Genomic DNA, 20,896 nt, shown 5'->3' with positions numbered 1-20,896 from the left:
TTCTCACCGCCCTTTCCTCAATGACAATTTTAATGATTGCTTGCTCATAGAAGCTTTATATATATATATATCTTTTTAGAAAAATTTATTTCTAAACAAGTTAATGTTTTAAAAATGTATTGATCAAAAATTTTTGTTGAATGTTGATATAAAAATTGTATTTTAACATTTTAAAAAAATCTCTTGATATATTATAATGTAGATTCCAGTGTTGGGGAGATGGAAGTTCTATTACTCTTAATATTAGGCTGTGCTGTGCAGTGTGAAAGAAAAGAGCATTTTATTGAAGTAATAAAATCCATGGATTTAGAAATTCAGCATAAAATAGTTGACTACATACAGCAAGTAATGTTGCATTTTGTATTTGTATTAAATTATGATATTTTGTGTAATTTAAACTGTATTAAATATAAACATATTGTTTCAAATATCATGTTATTTTTATACAATTTTTAAAAGAAAAATTTTTTATTTCTTAAAAAATTCTTAATATTTCAAAAAACTTGTAATCTTCAAGGAATAAATTTTTTTTATATAGATATTATAATTTGTGATTTTTTTTAAATATATATTATTTTTTCACGAATGCCAATGCTGTTATCTAAATAACTGAAATTTAAAATCAGTAGTATCTTAGTAACTGGTATCTTATCCAATCAAACATAGATATTGGCATTTATGGTTAAAAATTGGCAATGTTTGTTATTGGCATTCCTGGTTGATTTCGTCTTCCAAGCTTTTATAGGAAAGCTTTTAGATGAAGAAGAAAAATTTTATGGCAGTAGTTTAAATGATCATAATTCTATAAGTAAAAACTGTTGCATTTATACCTACTGCCTTTCCCTTACATACTGTGACAGATATCGGAACACAAAGTATTTGAGTTTCACTCGGTTTATAGATTTAATTCCTTTGTACCATTAATTGGATAATAAATTATTTCTTATCTTAAGCATTTTATACAGCATATGTAGTGATTAGATTTTTAGTAACAAATGAGGATAGAAATATACACCTTGCAGGAAGTTGATGCGGTTCACAGAACTTATCTTCTAATTGTACAAAAAGGTGGAAAGTACTTTCATTCCGAAATGATTTTAATCTTGATATATACACATCTCTAGAATTATTATTTTTATATATTTATTACATTTTTAAATGTGCAGTTTTAGAATCCTTGGACTTTCCTCACATTTCTCATATTTTATTTAAGAACAAGTATTTCATTTAAAGATTAATAATTAAATATGCTTGAATATTAACAGTTTAGATGTTCTATGAACTGAAATATTTTTTCTTATAAGCAAAAATACAATTGAAAATTGGGTAATTTAAGGTTAGGAAATCTTTCTCTAAATGTGTTTCAAAATGATTTATACTGATTGTAAATATGTAGGCGATAAATTATTGCATAGCTTATTACAATTCCTTACATTTTTTTTGAGTCATTATTTTCTATAGCACGTCTTTATCTCCAATATTTATTAATATACATACACCTTGTGTTTAGTGAAAAACCGTTGTCTGCTTCAAAATGTCTTTTGTATACTAACAATTTTAATAGCAGTAATTATATGAATAAAAAAAACTGATCTCATTATGAAAAAGAAGTTTAACTTCTTTTAAAACATGTTAAGAAAACTCAATCTTTTCTCAATGCAGTGAAACATAATTTCTTTATTACTTTTTTTTTAAAAAAAACTTCCTTTTTTTTAAAATTACTAATTAAATTATTTGAAAATATATGTTTATATCTGTATGTGTTTTATTGCATTTGAATCCTGAATTATTTGAATTTTTATCATATTTTTACTTGTGATAGTTTTCCAGATTTTTGAAATATGATCACAATTACTTCCTTTCCCATTTTAAGAGGTTTTTTGTATTGCTAAGAAGTTGTTTTTATTATCTAACAGTCCAGTTATTAAAAGTAATAATCATATAAAAAATTAACACGAGTATTAATTTGTCACTAAACTGTTCTCTATTCTTCATCTTTAGATTACTGATAATCCTGAATCTGTTTGGACAAGTGAGTGGAATGAGCTTTCTTTAGTTCCTGCTGAAGATCAAGAGCACATGTACAGCCTTCTAGTTCAACATCTTCGCCGTCTAGTCAAGGAAAGAGATGAACTTTCCCAAGTAAGAATAGGTTTATAATTTATGCTAACTGCTATCTCATGCTTCTCAGTGAAATAGTTCAAGAATTAGAAGCTATCATAATAAACTGGAAATAAAGAAATATTTAAAGTTAAGCCAACTTTGATTAATACACATGCGATAAGAACTTTTAAAATTGTAGTATATTTCATGTGAATTTCTGATGAATAAAGACAGCATCTAGTTAGATATATTAAAATCTCTTAATTAGAAATCTCTTAATCAAAAGCAATATAGCAACAAAAATATGCTTTTTGAAATTCTGAAGAAAGTATTTTTGTCTGGTCTAAGAACTACATATGATGACATATACCTTTATGGAGGTGTTTTAAATGCTCTGTTCTCAAGAGATTTGCTACAGTCTGCAAAATTAGTGCAGTAAAGTATTATGAAACTTTCGAAAAGTAGAAGAAAGTGTTTTTTTTTTCCTTTTTTTTTTTAGGGGGATGTTTAATGAATGCAAAACAGATTTACAAATTAAACTGTTATGAGCGGGTAGGGGTGGGGGAGTGAATGATATTGGTAAATGAAAAATTTGCTGAAATTGGCAGAAAAAAATTGCTTTATGATTTTTTTGGTAAAAAATCATTATCAAGATTGCAAGAATGCTTATTTGTGTTATATTTTTTTATGTCCTGAGCCATTAATTTTGTATGACTTAAAATTAGAGAGCTTAAGGAAATGATCAATATCACTCCCTGTTTTTATATAAATATAAGCATTCATTTAATGTGTCGTTATTTCAGGTAATATTAAATAGCTACTGACTTTTTATTTTATATACATAAAAACTAGGGGATAGGGTTTCTCTCTTATAAATAGCACATGAATGCTGTTGTTATTTTTCCACTTCTATGTTTTTTTATTCATAAGAACTAAGGGATATGATTATTCTCTTATAAAAAACCCCCAGATAAATACTGCTGTTATGTTTCCTCTTAAGCAACATATACAATTAAAGAAAAACACTGGAAATCCCCTGCCCCCAAATTTGTTAAGCAACCTTACACAATACAAATATAAAGAAAAATATGAAGACAAATTATCTAATTTATTTTGTATAATTCTTTTATGTATATATTTATCATTTGAGAAATGTTTATATCTTAGTCATAATGTGCCAACTTAGTAATTTTTGTGTGTTATAACATTTCTGATATGTTATCATAACCATTTTCTTTACTTTTAAGTCTCACTTCCTTCAAATTTTTGAATTCTTTCCATTTAATTTAGGCTGTTATAAACATGCTTTTTGAGTTGATAGAACCAGTCTGTTGGTTTGGGTACTTTAATTATATATATAAAGTGATCTTTGATGTTTCCAATCTTTTATCTTTTTACTCATAGAGAAATTTAGATTTTCCAGAAATTATTGAGGATGAAGTTAAATTCTTTCATATGAAGATATTCAACTGATTTTTTAAAAATATTTTCTGAAGTTACTGACAAAAGCGTAAAATTTTCAAATTACAAAGTTTGTTGGATATCATTTAGTGGTGAAAATGTGATGCATATATTTAATTTTTAACGTATCTTATTATGGTTATAAGTTACCTATGCATGGCTTTTAAATATGATTGTTTTATATTGCAGAAAGTTATTCAATTTGCCTTACAAAATTTATGTTATACTTCTGGGACCAGCACCTTAAGCCCTACTAGTTCAACCAGCATTGATAAATCTCATTTGATAGTGGAGTTGGCTGATGTGAAGGCTCGGTTACGAAAACTTCAACAAGAAGTGTAAGTCTTATTGTTATGTGAAGATATTTGTATTAACTTGTTTAAATTATATATTCTATTAATAGCATTGTCATAAATCGTTTGCTATATATTGTCATTATTTAACGTTATTTGTTTAAAAAATTATTTCTTTTTGATAAATCCATATATATATATATATATATATATATATATATATATATATATATATATATATATAGCTGCAAAATATTAGATTAACAAAATATTAGATTATTAATCTAACACGAAATCTTGCTTAACCTTCACCAGTCACATTATCATCATGACTTGCATTTTTAGAGTTTTTAGAGTATGGAATTTGTTATTTCATACTCTAAGACATTCTGTGAAATAATTCAGAAATCACAATCATTATTTCATGAAATAACTTAGAATTCTGTGCAATAGCTAAATTACATACTTTAATGTCAATATATAGGCATATTAATTTGCTCAAATCATAATTTGTTGCAAATCGATTCCAATTAACTTGTGTGTTTCAGTCTTATTAAATAACAAGGTGAAATCTAATAAATGTATTCTGTATTAATAGTTAACTGTCTTAAAAGTCAGTAATCTAGGCAAACAAGCTGGTTGCCAAAGGTAGGCAGTATTATGAAATAATCTGCATTTTTAATTCTAAAATTGCTGTTTTTTTTTTTTGGGTAAGCTTATAACATTAGTTGTGTTTTGTTTATTTATTTATGCTTATTAAAATTTTTAAAATTATCCCATTTTTAGTTGTGCTTTTTTTTTTTACAAACATTGGTGACTAAAGTTAATCTTCTATTCCTTAATTTAAGCTGCATTATATTCCACATAAACATGAGAATATATTTTATGGTTGCTGTATAGAATAAAATTACAAAATAAGTTTTGACATATGTTTAAATTATGTTTTTTTTATTAATTATTAGAATTGTGTAATATTTTGAAAAACTGAATTCTGATCAATTTAATTAATGTTCTATTTCTTTTAGGGAAGAGAAAAATGAAGGAATAACTGAATTGAAGGAAGAATTGGAAAAATCAAAAGAATCTCAGTGTAAACTTCGCCAAGAGGTAAAAAAAAAAAAAAAAAAAAAAAAAAATTATATACAAGAGCTATTATAAGTTATAAAATATTATCTTTAGAACAATGTCTAGTTTCTTAAATTAATTAATTAATTAAAAATAATTTCTACTATTAATGTCTCTTTTTCAGAATTTGGAGCTAATTCAGGATGCACGCACTGCCAAAACATACAGAGATGAAATTGATATTTTGAAAGAAAGAGTAAGTGTGCATGGATTAAAAATGAATTTAAATTTGAAAAAATGGTTTAAATTATTTATTGTTCTCATTTTCTTTATTATTTCATTATTTGAAAACTTTTTATAGGTACATAAAGTTGATCGCCTAGAAAGTGAAATCCAAAGGTATAAAGATAAGATGAATGAATTAGACTTTTACAAATCAAGAGTTGAGGTAATTTTTCCTCCTTTTAAATTTTGTTCTTTTCTTTAAAGCAATTAGATATCTAAATTAATGAAGGAAGAACCAAACGTAATTCTTTCTTCACAAATTTGTGTATGTTGTTCAAAAATTTAAACTCTTAATGTATAAATTTTGATAAAATATCTTTTAATAGTAAAATAAAGTGTATATTTGCATATTTAAAATGTGTACAGTAATTCTTCATGGTTTCTTTAAAATATCCCACATTTATTTATTTAAATTCATTTATTTGTTTTGTTAAATTTAGAATTTTTTTTTTTTTTATTTCGACTATTTTGGTATTTAGGAACTGAGAGAAGATAACCGCATTCTTGTGGAGACTAAGTCTATGCTTGAAGAACAGTTGGAAGCAAGCAGAAAAAGAGCTGAGCAAGTTGTTGAATTGGAAGCAGAAATTCTAAAATATTGCTCCCAAATAAATGAGCTGAATATTGTGAGTATTTTTTCTTCTTCTTGTTTTTACTACCTTAGAAAGTCTAAATTTTGGTTAAAAATCAATTTAGTGTAGCATGGATAGTCAATGATGAATCAGTGAAAGTACAAACAAATCAGGTAATGACCATTTTCAAGGAAAATTGTTATGTAAAAGGAAAATTATCTGATGTTGAATGCTTCATAGAACAAACAAAAGAAATGGCAACATTGTATGTAAGATTAGAAATGTGCATCACTCTATTTACAATTCAGCTCATTACAAGAAGGGTGAGCAGATAAAAAATATGGAATACCAAGAAGCTGTTATGAATTGTAACTAGCTTGCCAGGAGAACAGTTATTTTGGGGGTATTAAATTCTAAAGTATGAATTTTTATTCATCTATTAATAATTTGTGAAAAATATTTTAATGTATGTATATATAATTTGGTTGCTTTCTTTGCTTTAAATAGATGATTCCTTTTCTTTAAGTCTTTTCATCTGATTTTTTTTATTTGAAAATTTAATGAATTGTGATAGAATCACTCAGCCTAAAAAGAATGGTCAAAAATTTTGCTTGACTTGGAAACCAAATAGATTATGTATGTGTCTTCGTCATTTCATGTCAATAAACTTTGTTGAAAAATTATAGAAGTTTGCTTTATTTTCATTACAAAAAAAATCATATTTCTATGAAATAATTTTTGTTACATCCATGATCGGTTCATCAACAATTCAGATAACAAACATCATGTGTTATGTTTATAAGCTGATCACCCTCTCTATTGTTACATTTAAGAGAAACTTTTGTTTGTGTCATTTTAAAATCTTCTCATGTTTAGGAACGAGATTCTGACAAAGAAAAGATTCAGCAGTTGCTCGAAGAAAATGCTCAACTTCACATTGAGCGTAAGGCTTCAATGGAAGAACTAGTTCAGCTTCAGAGTGAACTGTCTCAGGCATTTACTCCTTCCCCACGTAAGAACTTTTATTTTTGTTTTGTGAATGCTAAACATGTAAGTGCTTCTTGAAAACTGTTGTCTCTCATTTTTGGAAATACAAAATTTAACAAAAATTTCTTCACATTTATTAAGGATATTTATAGTAAAACAATATATCTATGTATGTTTCCAGATGTGTGACCAACAATAAGAAATTTATAATTAACTGAAATTTATTTTTCCATGAAAGGGCAAGATTTATACATGAGAATGCACAGGGGAAACATCAATGTAATGCACCTATTAGCACTGAAAAAAAAAAAAAAAATGATGATTTTTTCTTTCAACACTTTTTACTGAGAATTTCTTAGGGTTTTCTTTGACATGAGTAATTCAAGAAAGGGGGTCAGAGCTATCTTTGGAAGGAATGCTGTAAGTATTAGGATCATTTAGATCAGGAAATAGAAAATTTTAGAATAAAATAATATGGATAATTTAAGATTAAAAAACTAGTGAATTAAGACAGATTTAAGAGATATCATTACCCACACACTTATATAGACCAAGATAACCATACAATTTGGCTCCAAGAGATATCATTACACACACACACACACTTATATATGCCAAGATAACCATACAGTTTGGCTCCTTTTTGATTTAAAATTCTCATAAATAATTTATAGCTGTTTGAAGTTTAAATGAAAATATTGTCTGGTATTATATTCTCCGCAAAATAACTTTATGCAAGGCATTATTAAAAATGTTATTCTTACTAATAGAAAGTTTCCTTGAATTTCTAAAAAAAGAATTGTAATAAATGCTAAATGTAATATTAGTAATAAATTGCCTGTTATAGCAAATCTCTGTACAGTATCATTTGATCATGAAATTGCTTATTTTTTATTATCTTAAATTAATAAAAAATTTCTTATTTTTTATTATCTTTATTAATATTATTATTGCTAATTTTTTCCAAAATTTTTAATCTGTCTTTGAAGTATTGATTAAAGTTCTGTCACATCACTTAAAGTGTATTCTGATAAATATTTTTGTAACAGTTATTTTAAATTATATAATGGTTTTTATTTTCATAGTGGAAAATCATAGTCTGATGGAACAACTGAATACTGAAACGCAAACCCGTGTGTTACAGTTGGAGCTTGAGAACAAAAGACTGCATATGCTTGTTGAGAGTCTAAATAGGTCACCATCTTTTGAGATTTCTGATCCCGTAAGTATTACTTTCAAAAGATTTAAAGAATGGATTTGCAAAAATAAGAGTAAAATCTCTGTTGTCTTAACCTTTTAAGTTAAAAATACCACAGAAAGAGTAAATCTATTCCTAAATATTGTCACAACTTTTAGAAAGTGCATTTGAAATAAATTTGGTTGATTTTTGAAGAATGTTGAGGAAAAGTGTTAACATGAGAAAAAGATAGTGGAAATGAGACATTTTTTCAGAATATTGTATTTAATTTGTTTAAATTAAAATATAACTTAAATATTATATGCAAAGTCTAATAAATAAATATCTACATTTTAATTCAAATGTATGCAATTAATCTGCATACAGAATTTAATTAATGGTTTCTTTTTTAATGTAAATATTCTACTTTTTCATACTTTAAAATAATAGTTTTTTTTTTTTTTTTCTGCCTGAAATCTTTTTTATTTAATTTTTGAACTAATAATCTGAATCCAGTATCTCAAGCTACTTGGTCCCCATTTTATTCAGATAACTGAAGTTGAACTGTTTACCTTTTTATTTTATTGAAATTTTTTTACAAAGGTAAGGTGAAAATATTTGAATGAATATCATTAATTTTCATTTATTTTCATACTCGATACAGTTTCAGTTGTATGAAAAGCAACATTTTCTTTTTAAAAAGTACTTGCACAGAAAAGCAATTCAGGCATTCAAAACTTGATTAGGGTTTTAATCCATGTTGTATCTTTATTGAAAAAATTAAAAGACCCTGAATTTTACTAAACAAAATAATTATCTACATTTTATTATGATTGTGTACATTTGAATGAATTTAGGTTAGTAGAGTCTTGTGAAAACTGCCCTCATTTGTAAAGGTTATTACAAAATTTATGTATAATTCAGGTCAATCTTCACAGTTGGAGTATTAGAAAATACAATCGTAATCTTGTTTTCTTAGAAAATTTATTATGTATGGAGCCTGGTCCACATAAAAATTGTTAAATCAAACTTCTTAATGTTGTATGTAATGTAATGTATTGTCTATGCACTGCCTACCATTAAGTAGTTGAACACCTGTGATAAAAGAGATTAAACACAATTTATTCTTATTGAATAATTGGTAGAGTCTCCACCTGAGGCAATAACAGCTTTAACCCTCCGAGGCATGCTTTCCACAAGTGTTTAAGTAATTTCTTCCTATTAGCTTAGAGAAAGCATGTAATTTCTTTCACTGAGTTTGGATGGTTGCTGCATCCCTTAATTCGGCAATCTAACTTGTCCCAGAGGTTTTCTCTTAGATTCAACTCTGAATTCTGGACAAGCTAGGCCAATCAGTTCATCCCATTGTCATCATACTAATCCACGGTGGACTTCGAAACATGACAAGTGGGTGGCATTGTCATCCTGGAAATAACAATGATCCAACCTGTAAAACTGCCACAGAATAGGAAACACGTTGTTCAGAACAGTGGAATAATAGCCGGCATTGAGCTTACCATGAATTAGTATCAAATGTCCTGTCCATACCATGAGAAACATCTCCAGATCATTTTTTCACCTAAACCAAAATTTACTGTAGGCACAGTATAATCTGGTAGTAGGTGTTGTCCTTGCTTACGCCAAACCCTGTCTCTGCTATCCAACTGGTGGAGATATAATATCGATTCATCTCTTTAAAGAACCTGTTTCTACTCATCTACGGTCCAATTTTGATGTGCCTTGCACCGCCTGAACCGAGCATGGTGGTTAGATTTTTGTATCAAAGGCTTATTGGTGGCAGTACAACCATGGAATCCAAGCAAATGTACTTACTTGGAAATGTTATTTATTGAAACAACAGTCTCAGATGCTTATTTGAACTCTTGAAATATGTGAGCTATCAGTTTGGTGTGGTTTTTCTGAATTTCTTTGGACAGTACTCGTTAGTGTCTATTTCTTAGCTTCGTGAGTCTGCTAGGTTGAAGCTTATTCTGACAATTGCCACGTACTTCGTAATCATAAAAGCCATTATTGATTTTGGAATGTTTAACTCAATAGGCCCTTAACATTCATTTCAATGATATTAATCTAAGAATTATGCCTATCTCCAAGGCAGATAGCTCTGAATTTCATGGCATCTTACATGCAATTAATGTCAATGGTGTGTCCTACACAATATTTAAGTACAGAAGACGTGACTTAGATCAGGAGCGCTGATATCCTCAATGGTACTTTTGATGCTCATTATGCGTCATGTTAGTGTAATGTGATGTGTCGAATAATGTTTTATTACCTCTTTCCATTGCATCAAATAAGGGAGAGAGAAGGTTGAATTGATGCTCTTTCTCTCTCTAATTTATTTTCGTAAATGTTCATTTGTTCAAAATTTTAAATCTCCAAAGATGATTTCATTGATTGTTTTGAAATTTTGACGTATTGTATTTGAATACCTGCATTTTTATATACCTTTTATATAGATGTCACACATGACAAGTAAAAGCATGTTTAAAAAAAAAAACAGTGCGAAATGTCGGACGTAAAAGTGACATACACTAGACTAAATATTTTATGATTCCATTTCATTGTTTCCTATTGTATTGCTAAATTGAATTTTTAATAGGTCTTGATTTATTTACATTTTTATGTAATTATTTTTTGCATCCTTGCATTAAAATTGAATTTTGTTGTTGTTTATCATAGCATTCATTTTGCGAGTATAGTTAATTCTTTTTCTATCTTTCATTGCATTTTTTCCCCTATTATCACTTTAATGCTAAAATGTTCAATCCAATCAGTGATGATAAATAAGAGATGCAGCATAATGAACAATTATTCGTACTGATTAATGATTTAAGAAAATAAAGACAATCATATTTTGACAAGCCATCAATTGTTTCATCAATATATTGTAGATGTGTATGCAAAAATTGAAATTATACATTTAATATTCATTCATTTGAAACAGGTCACATTTTGCTCTGAAGAATTTATTCATTTGCAAAGTGCAATTATAAATGATGTTGTAATCTAGTTGTCAGTTGTAATTCATTCAATATTGAGAGATTACCAATTTTGCCATCTTATACAGACAATCCTCATCATATACATATGCTCAAGGCACAATTGTGTTTGTTCATCACTTTGGGCGTCCTACTCATTGCATTCACATTCAGTCCAATTTGGGAGGACATACAATAAAGGCTGCCCAAGTTTATTTCATAGGCAATCGCTAATGAATGGGCGTGATGTCACAGTGCATATTTTCAGATGGAAATTGAAATAGTTAATAGTTTTCATGGTAAAACAGGAAGTATTTGGGTCTGAATGCTGTTGAATAGAATATAATGGAATAGAAAAAGAGAGAATTGCCACACTGATGCTTGCTAATCTTCCTCTATAACAAAATTGATGATGTAGTATGTGCTGAAATATCAATGCTGATAAGAATTTGCATAAAGTTTTTACGTACATGGTTTTTGCAGTACACTGAATCCAAATTCACAATGCATTGTAGACAGAAAATGTTTTCAATGATGTCCTCAAGTATTAGTAATCAACACAGTTCAGGAAAAGATGGATGTCCTTCATAGAAAAAAGGGCAGCTGATAAATCAACTACCTTACAAATGCTAAATGGTGACATCGAAGTTGAGAACCGGTGAGCTGTTCTATATTCACCTTTGCTATCAAACACATACAAATCTCACAAAAGTGAAATAATGTAACTTCATTAAATCCATAAAATATATTTGATAGTAAGTACTTGAATAAAGGCACTGACACAATTGTTTTTAGCATGAAGCCAGAAAGAAGTGTTAGAAATGTGGTCATACATATTGATAAAATTGCACACTGTCAGTTTGAAAGATACATAAACAGGTGAAACTGCATGGCAGATTCTTTTATTTCCCATACATGAATGAATTCCAGCTGTTGTTCATTTACCAGTATATCAAGAAAACGAACAACACGTTTTATTTCATACCTGCAAATGATGTTAACAAGGAGGGAAATCAATGGATAGCTTGACAAATTGTAAGAAATTATGATAAGCAGACTGTACACTGTGAATCCAATCAAGATTAATGCATCTTTCGCTGTATGTTGGCAAATGGACTCAGTTCAACATCTTTTCAGTTTTACTGGAAACTGTCAACAGCATTACGAATGCTATTTTCTGCAGTACTTTGAGTTTATTGGAGAACTGCTGACATTGTGATGTATATATTAATGATGCATACAGCATGTCACATTCTATGTGTGTTTGTAAACATATTTTAGCAGTTGCATGGCCAAATAGAAGAAACTTTTGAAATTTTAAAACTTTGATTTATTTCACCACGGAAGGCATAATTTCCCATACTAAAGTCGTCGGTAAGAAATACTCGGTCTACATTGTGACTGAGAATAGAAGAGATTGAAATTTTTCCCTTCGATGGTGTTACGATGACATTTTAATAGTGGTTTCTTTGACACATGTAGACTTACAAAAAGGAAAATTGAGGTTTTTTAAAAGAATATTGCAAGCATTTGAGATTGTTATCCCTTTGCTCAGAGTCTGAGAACCTGCTGAATTCATCAGTTTTTTAGACCATTTTAGAATGAAGTTAATATGAGCTAAATAAAGATAAAAATTAGGAAATTAATTAAGATTTAAATTTGATTTAATATTTATATATATATATATAAGCATTGTAATTTTCTAATCAGAAGGCAGTTTCAAAGGCATTGAAGATACTTTCAATTTTTTTGGCATCATTTTATTTTATTCAGGAGAGGCACACATTATGTATACACGACGAATATACACACACACAACATAGAATGACACGAGTGAAAAAAGAAGAATGAAGGCCAACTGAACATTTTATGCATGGTCTTATATAACATGAGATTTCTGACATGTGTCGATTATGATTGGAATTTCTCATGTGTGGCAACCTTGACAAGAGAAATAGAAGGTTCCCTTCATTCGGCACGTAGAACGGATGACGCAATCATTTTTACAAAACTTCAGTTGAATTAATTAGAAAAAAAAGTGTAGTAGGATCAGGGAATAAGAGAATATTCTAGAATGACTTTGACATGGGCTGAATTAGGCTAAAAAATTAGGAAATTAATTAGGATTAATTTAAATTTTCAAATATCATTATATATATATATGCAATACTTTTTGAATCCTGTCGGCTAAATAATATGTAACATTATTTTGGTTGAAGCAGAGCGCAGGTTTGAAGATATAGATGAGACGTTGCATTTTTAATTCTCTTTAATATCCATTCCGGTAAAGCAATTTATTTACAAGCACAGGCAGTATGTCACAAAAGCAGAAGTAAGAAAGAAGCGCGAAACAAATGATCACTACTCTTATTCCAGCCACATGCCATGTTTTGACCTCTGATAAGGGCAAAAGTATAACTTTCATTTGAGACATAGTACTGATGGCGCATTAGTTTTACAGAGGAATTAATTAAACCGATGGTGGAATTGGATCACAAAATAAGAGAATATTTTAGAATGAAGTTGTGATGGGCGAAATTAAGATAAAATCTTGGAAATTAATTAAATTGAAATTAGAATTAAAATATCATTACATATATATATATATATATATATTTGCATCTATAATTATCAATTCCATAAATAACAATTAAGCATTGTACCTTAAGTTTTGACAGAACACGACTTAGAACATTTCTGACATTTTTTCTGGTTGTGTGTATATTTTTTAATACTTTATCTTGCAGTCAGATTTTTCTAAAATACAGCTCTTTCACAGTTGTACAGTAATATAAGTTTCTCAAAATGTTTTTTCTTTTTTTTTTTCCCATAATTGTAGAATGATTAAAGTTTATTGATGCTCCCTAATAATGCAATTTATGTTGTTTTTACTTTTTATTTTATGCACCTTTCAGCTTTTTAAATTACTTCACCTTAATATTTATTCTTTATAGGAAAGTATGAAGGATATGGAAGATAATATATGGAAGTTAGATTTAAGTAATTGGAAGAATAAAGCAGCATTAGAAAATGTAAGCCGGCAGCTTAAGATTTTATAATACAGATCAGAAAGTTTTATTGTGAAGGAAATTCTTAAGCTTATATGTTGGAAAGATTTGATTGCAAAGAAATTTTTTTTTGCATGTTTTGAGATGAGAAAATCTATACCATGAAATTTCTTCTTGCAAACCGTAAAAGTTGTAGCTAGCTGTTGGCTTGTAATTTATTATTTAATTTCTCTTAAAACATGACATAATTTGTTAGTTGATAGCATTAATATCTTGCTTAACATCCCAATTTTGCTTTATTAACATGCATGGATTTCACTGTGAAACCAAAATAATACCATGTTAATCAATTTTCATTAAACTCATTTGTCAGCATTAATTATTAAAATCATTTTTCTAATTCTGAAAAGGAACAAAATTAATGTATTTTTTTGAATAACTTCTCTTAGCTTTTGATCTTCAGCTGTCTTTTGTAATGCTGTAATTGCTTTTTGAAATTTTTTTCTCTGTGCTACCCTATGATTAAGGGTAATTTTCTTTCTTTTTAATTTACTTTTTAAAGTATTAAATAAGTTAATTAAAAACATATATACATTATATCATTGTTGTTTCAGTAAAAACTTTTTAAGATTATATGTTGGAATATATATAAATTCCTTATATTGGAATTTTTATATGTTTGAGTATTTTTTAGTTGGAAAGCATTGGCTAGTGAATGATTAAATTTATTTTATTTGGTACTGTTTACATCTACCTAATGCATTTTTGCTAGTATTCATAGTTAAATCCCTTACTTGGTAGACAAAGCTTTGTAATATCTTTGAGATTCAACTACTTTATTGTGACAAATTTATGTCATTGTTATTTGCCATTTCACTCTACTTTTTTAATATAAATTAATTGAGCTTTTGTATTAAATAGATTTCATAAATATTATGTGTATGAGAAATTTGATAAATTTCAGTACCACTAGTGTTCTTAACATTATTCTGTTGATGCGTAAATTAATTTAAAGCCTAATTATTAATAAAATTTTAAAAATGCAAAGATTATGATAACTAAGTTATGAAATTAAATTAAAAAAAAAAATTCTAAAGAAACTTGTTAAAAAAATCTTTTAAGAATCATTTTATAAAAAGCTTTTTTATAATTAAAAGATTTTTAAAACATTGTGAAGTATAAAAAATAAAGAATACTTCAGAATCTTGAATCACTTTTAAAAAAAAAATCAAAGTAAATAAATAATTTGATAAAAATGATGACACAATGACTACAAAATTTTGCTAATGGATAATATATGCCTATTGAAATCTTCTTAAGGGATTTGGACATATTTAATAATTTGTTAAAAAATTCAAAAAGAAAGTTTTAAAAATGGTCAGCTTAGCCACAAAAGTGAAATACTAATGGTTCTCAAATGAAGATGCTGTATTAAAAGTATAGTTGGATGTTCTGCAAATTTCTTAAGTATTAGGTGTTTTTTAACTTTTAAATCTGAAATCATTGCCTTATTTTTTCCAAAATTCTGTCATGAAATTTAAAAAAAAAAAGGGTTCTTTTTGCCCATTAAGTTATTTCAATTTGTTGACATGAATGGCACTTAGTTTTCTGTACTATTAAATGATGTGTATTATTTATATATTGTTTTAGTACTTTTCCATTAGCCGAATGCAAATGTCGCTAATTGTGAACCAAACACGAATTTGGCGGAATTCTACATTATTTGTCGATTTTTCGCTTGCGCCCGGCTTAACAGATTGTGAACCAAATGCGATTGTGGCGTAAGAAATTTGGCGGAATTCTACATTATTTGGTGATTTTTCGCTTGCTCCCGGCTAATGAAAAAGTACCATTGTTTTATATGAAAATTAAATTAGCTGTTATATTGCAGATTGGAAATCTCAGAAAAGAACACAAGGCTCTGAAAGAAAAGAATAATCACCTTGAAAAAGAAATAGCAGAACTGAAAGTAGAAGCCAAAAAGTTCACTTCCCTTGAGTTGCAATGTGCAGACTTTGAAAAACTTGTTGGGGAACTGAAACAAGCTTTAAAAGTTCAGCAGGTTGGATTTTTAAAAATCTTAATTCATTATAATTTATCTAAAATTTGAAATATAATTTAATATTTAATATGTTAAATATATTTATTTAAGGCTGATGTTTCTAAATGTGAGCAACTTGAGCAAAGTCTGAATTCCCTAACAACGGAAAATCAGAAACTTCAGAAAATGGTGGATTCCAGTCAACAAAGAATAAAAGATTTACAACAAGACTTGCAAGCTGTAGAAAATGAAAATCAAAAACTAAATAATACTGTAGAAAGTCTAAAACTCACTGTTCGAAAATATCATGATTTAGAGAGAGAGACTACAAATCTTGAAACAGTAAATCATCGTTTGGAGCAGGAAATGAAAGGACTCGAAAAGGAAAACAGCCGATTAAAGACTGCTATTGAAGTAAGGAAGTATTCCTTTCCTTTAATTTTTTGTAGGAATTAAATTTATATTGGAATATTTTTTAATTAGTGATTTTAATTTGTAAAAATTAAATTTATTTAAAATATTTTTTAAATTTTAATGACATAAGTTTCTTTTAAAGTGACTTTGAATGTTGCTTTTCTGCACATGAGTATTTCATTATGGAATGCTTATTTATTGTATTTTGATGCTGTTATTAGTGAATTATGTATATACATGTAATTCAAGTCATTTTTGTTCAAAAGTCCTTGAACTTTTTTATAATATATAAGGAAAATTTGTATTTATATTTAATTGTAAATATAAAAAATGATTGCACTGAATTGTTGAAGACTTGCAAAGCTAATAATAATCTTTATTAAAGAAATGAAAATATTTGACATCAACTCAATCAAAACATTGTCTATTTTGGGGGAAAGGGGGGGGGTAAAGAAATTACTGCTAATTATAAATATATATAGATAGATAAAAACGAGGATCTGATTTCTTAATTTTTTAGGGGAAAAAATTTTGCTCTTAGAAAAGGATAACAAAGGTTTTACATATGAATTACTGAAATAATATGTAAATCTATTGTATTTACTCAACAAACTAAACAAATAAAAAAATTGTTATTAATAAAATTTTATGCAATGTAAAAAGCTGTTAACGAGAAAACTGTACAATTGTAAGAGTTACATAGTAGAATTTCTTAAAAATAAATAGATAATTTTGTTTACATAGCTGATAAAATGTGCAGATTTTTATATCTTGGATTTATTAGCCAGATTCTTAATGTATCAATTCCTTTCAAATAATTAAGCTAATATTCTGTTTTAATACAGTTAACTGTAGTGTAAATAAAGTAATTTTAGATATGATGTGCCTTAGTAACATTTTTCATTTGAAACTGGCAGAAGAAAATTTTAATAATACAATAATTTTTTTTAATGTCTTCAATGCTGGTGAAAAATATTTGCAATTACTGGTGGTATTCAATCTTTATATTTGTATAAAATTGGATACTTCCTTTCCCAACTGAATGAATTTCATCCCAATGCATAGTTCTATAATCCAAACTGTTATGTTAATGTTGGTACCTATTTTTTCTCTAAAAGAACTTATTTTTTAAATGATAAACTGGAAATTTAATATTGTATTGCTAGTGAAATTTAACATGAAATGGGAAAATAAATAACATGTCTTTATACTTTTGCATGTTATCTTTATTAAATTTAAGAATTGATCTATTATTTTGCTATGCTACTCATGCTAGGCATAAACTGTTTTTTATGTGATAATATTTTTAAATGTGTGATCCTGATTGTCGTTTTTAATCGACTGAAATTAGTATGATGCAACTTTTATTTAGTCTAAGGATCTTACCATTGAAGAATATGCATCACGTGTTGCATATTTGGATAGAGAAAACAAACACCTTGTGAAAGAAGTGGAGAATTTGAACCAGATTGCTGTTAAATTACGTGATATGGAGCGTGAAAATAAAGATTTGCTTCAGCAGACAGCTGTGGATAAAAAGTCTTTAGAGGCTTTAAGACAAGTATGCTATAAGTATTTTTCCTCCTTTTAATATTTCGATATGTTATTAAAAAGATTTTAATTATTGCTGTTGCTAAGTCAGAACAAATTACTAATTTATGTGTATAAATGTTGCACTTTTTCTAAAATTGAACTGAATTTATTTTAAATCTTGCCCCAAATAATGTAATACATTTTACTTACTTTCAGAGGTATTTAAATAGTAAAATCGTGATTCAGTGAACAGATTAGCAAAACATTCAAATAAAATCTTCCATCCACTAAATTTTAATCATTTACAGGACAGTAACATCACCATCAAAATTGAATCTAATTTGCTTAGTTTTTTTAAAAACAATAGCTTTTTAGTGCAATTGTAATCATAACACTTCAAAAAGTAAGGCAATTTTATATATTAAAGTAAAATTTATATATATATATATAATTTTACTGCCTTCTATGAAATATTATCTATATTTAAAAAGTGTTATTGTGACATCCAGATGAATTTGTTACATTTAAATCATGAAAGTTGGTACACTGGTAGTCATAATCATCTTTAGCCTTTATTTACCGAATTACTTTACCATCAATTTTTCTAGTTTATTTCTGGATCAATAGTTAAGTTTTGGTACATAGTAAACCCAGGAAGAAGAAAAAAACTTTTTAATTAATTAAATTATTAATTAAAGTTTTTTAATATTTTTAGTTGGTCATCTATTGCTTTCTATTGGAAATATGTTTCTTCGTGTTCTTTCAAAATACTGTTAGAAAAAATAGCCATATTGTGACGATATCAGCCGGATTTGAATGGTCTTTTAAAGTACCGTTGATAAATAATAAGGGTTAAAATACAATTAAAGAAATATTATTGTAAAATAATTCCTCCCCCAAAATTTTCAAAAGCAAAAAAAAAAAAAAATGCATTTAGCACTCTAATTTTATTTATTTATTCCAACTTTTTTTAGGTCATTATTTGAACATTTTTTTTCTTTTAATTTAAAGCATGAATAGTCTGTTATTGTTACCTATTGTAGCGGTTATTTTCCTATTTCATTCATGGATTTTAGTTGTAGATCTACAAAAGTGGGAAGCAGATTATCTTTCTCTATTTTCAAATCACAAAATACTGTGCCTTCCTGGCACACGAACATAGAAGAAAGAGAAAAAGTGAGAGGTTATTAAAATGGTGGTGCATGAATTCAACAATGATTTTGTGCTATAAAACAAAATATAAGTTGCCAGGAATTTCATTGAGTTTTGTTCAACTGTAATGACAAAAAGTACAGATACATTTAGTTATATAGTGCATGTTATGCATAGGAAAGCAGTAAATATTTTGTGTATGTCAACTTAATATAAGTGTAGCCAATTAACTTTAAAAAAAAAAGTTCGTATATTCATTTTTACTAAATATTGACAACAAAAATGGAGATGAAATCAAATATGTCCTGTTTACATAATGTGTCTTCAAAGTTTAAAATAATTTCCTGAAAATTTCATCTTTTTTTTTTTTTTTTTTTCCCTATGAAATTGAATTTGAATATTATGAATTTTTATAGAAATTAGGATAAAATTTTTCTTTTGATGTCTCTTGATCCTCTTGAACTAATTTAAAATTTAATTAAGCTTTCTTTCTTTAGTATTTTACTCAACTAGTGAAAACATTATAAATCTTAAGTTTTTATTTCCCACAATTATAATTTATTTGTACTGTAACTTCAATTGGAAATTGTTCTATTGAATGGCTTTAATTCAAATAAACTAATACCAATTAAAGGAGTCACAGTTTTAAGCAACCTTTGTTTGACTTATTTTTATTAACTTAAACTCATTATTTAATCATGTAAACCTTTTGGTCTTTCCAAGAATCATGGAATTTATTTTTACACAGTTGTATTGCTGAAACAAATATTTTAATTTTATTGTTTTTCCTTTTAAACATATATATATATTTTAGGTATTTTATATGATTTTTATCTGTTCACATTAACATTGCTGTAAAGAAAAATAAATGTGTAAAAATCATTCCTATTTTTTTGTATTTTATTTTGAGACTTAATTTTTATTTTATTATTTTATTTTGGTTTTGATTTCATTGACATTAATCATATCATGAGGAATGCCAGAAAGTAATAAGAAATAAATATGTACATGAACATTAATTTTGATAAATTATAAATATTGCTATTTAATATTATTAATTATAATTAAATGTGATTGTTGAGTATATCAAATGTGTTCATCTAATTGGTGATTTTATGCTTTTAGTTTCTCTGGAAATCTTGTTATTTTAATTCTGTCATAAAATATTACATGTTCAATAATTAATCGATAATAGATGAAACATTTGTTAATTTTATAATCTGTTGCATAAAATGATTGCATCTGTTGCATATAATTTTAAAAGTAATTGTTGAAATCTATTGACTTTTATTTTAGATAAAAGGGAAAATGTACATCATGTTTTATTTTCTGTGAACAGTAAATAGAATTTTAATTATTTTGTAATATTTTTAACTGCAGATTTTTTTAAAAATTTAGGATTTAGTATCTGAAAAAATAACTAACCAAAGACTGAATAGTGAGATTCAGAAGCTAAAATCACAGATTGAAGCCATAGATCTTCCAAAGGAAGTCATTGTAAATGATCATGAAGTTTTTTTGAAGTAAGTTATTCCATTTTAATTTTAAAATGTAATTCTATTGAAACTGTATTTTGACAGAATAAAAACTGAATGAATTCCATAGAAATATATTTATATAATGTAATATATATATTTTTTATTTTTACATATAACTTTTTTCCTTCAAATTATTTTATACTTTTTTATAAATAATTACAATTTTTTTTCAAAGTTCACATTTATGCCCATAATTTTTTAAACTTTTATAAGGAGTGAAATAAACTTATTTGTTTAGTGTTATTTGAGATAGCTAATTTATTACAAA

The 20,896-nt window shown here is 27.0% G+C and overlaps 1 protein-coding gene across 4 annotated transcripts in view; it reads left to right on the top strand.

The window, feature by feature from the left end:
• The window catches only part of LOC129975699 (girdin-like), a 50,393-nt gene that overhangs the window by 8,925 nt on the left and 20,572 nt on the right, over positions 1 to 20,896 (top strand). For 3 of the 4 annotated variants that reach the window (XM_056088834.1, XM_056088835.1, XM_056088833.1), the window contains exons 5-18: positions 203 to 345; positions 2,002 to 2,142; positions 3,754 to 3,902; positions 4,883 to 4,964; positions 5,107 to 5,178; positions 5,284 to 5,370; positions 5,687 to 5,833; positions 6,656 to 6,791; positions 7,852 to 7,988; positions 13,897 to 13,974; positions 15,842 to 16,012; positions 16,103 to 16,405; positions 17,778 to 17,966; positions 20,489 to 20,613. In XM_056088834.1, coding sequence (XP_055944809.1) covers positions 203 to 345; positions 2,002 to 2,142; positions 3,754 to 3,902; positions 4,883 to 4,964; positions 5,107 to 5,178; positions 5,284 to 5,370; positions 5,687 to 5,833; positions 6,656 to 6,791; positions 7,852 to 7,988; positions 13,897 to 13,974; positions 15,842 to 16,012; positions 16,103 to 16,405; positions 17,778 to 17,966; positions 20,489 to 20,613 — 1,960 coding nt within the window. The remainder of the gene's footprint in view (positions 1 to 202; positions 346 to 2,001; positions 2,143 to 3,753; positions 3,903 to 4,882; positions 4,965 to 5,106; positions 5,179 to 5,283; positions 5,371 to 5,686; positions 5,834 to 6,655; positions 6,792 to 7,851; positions 7,989 to 13,896; positions 13,975 to 15,841; positions 16,013 to 16,102; positions 16,406 to 17,777; positions 17,967 to 20,488; positions 20,614 to 20,896) is intronic. The other variant, XM_056088836.1, reaches the window with a different exon arrangement.

This window comes from Argiope bruennichi, chromosome 7 (assembly GCF_947563725.1).
Source record: "Argiope bruennichi chromosome 7, qqArgBrue1.1, whole genome shotgun sequence".
Classification (NCBI taxonomy): domain Eukaryota; kingdom Metazoa; phylum Arthropoda; class Arachnida; order Araneae; family Araneidae; genus Argiope; species Argiope bruennichi.
This window is presented reverse-complemented; position numbering and strand designations above follow the sequence as displayed.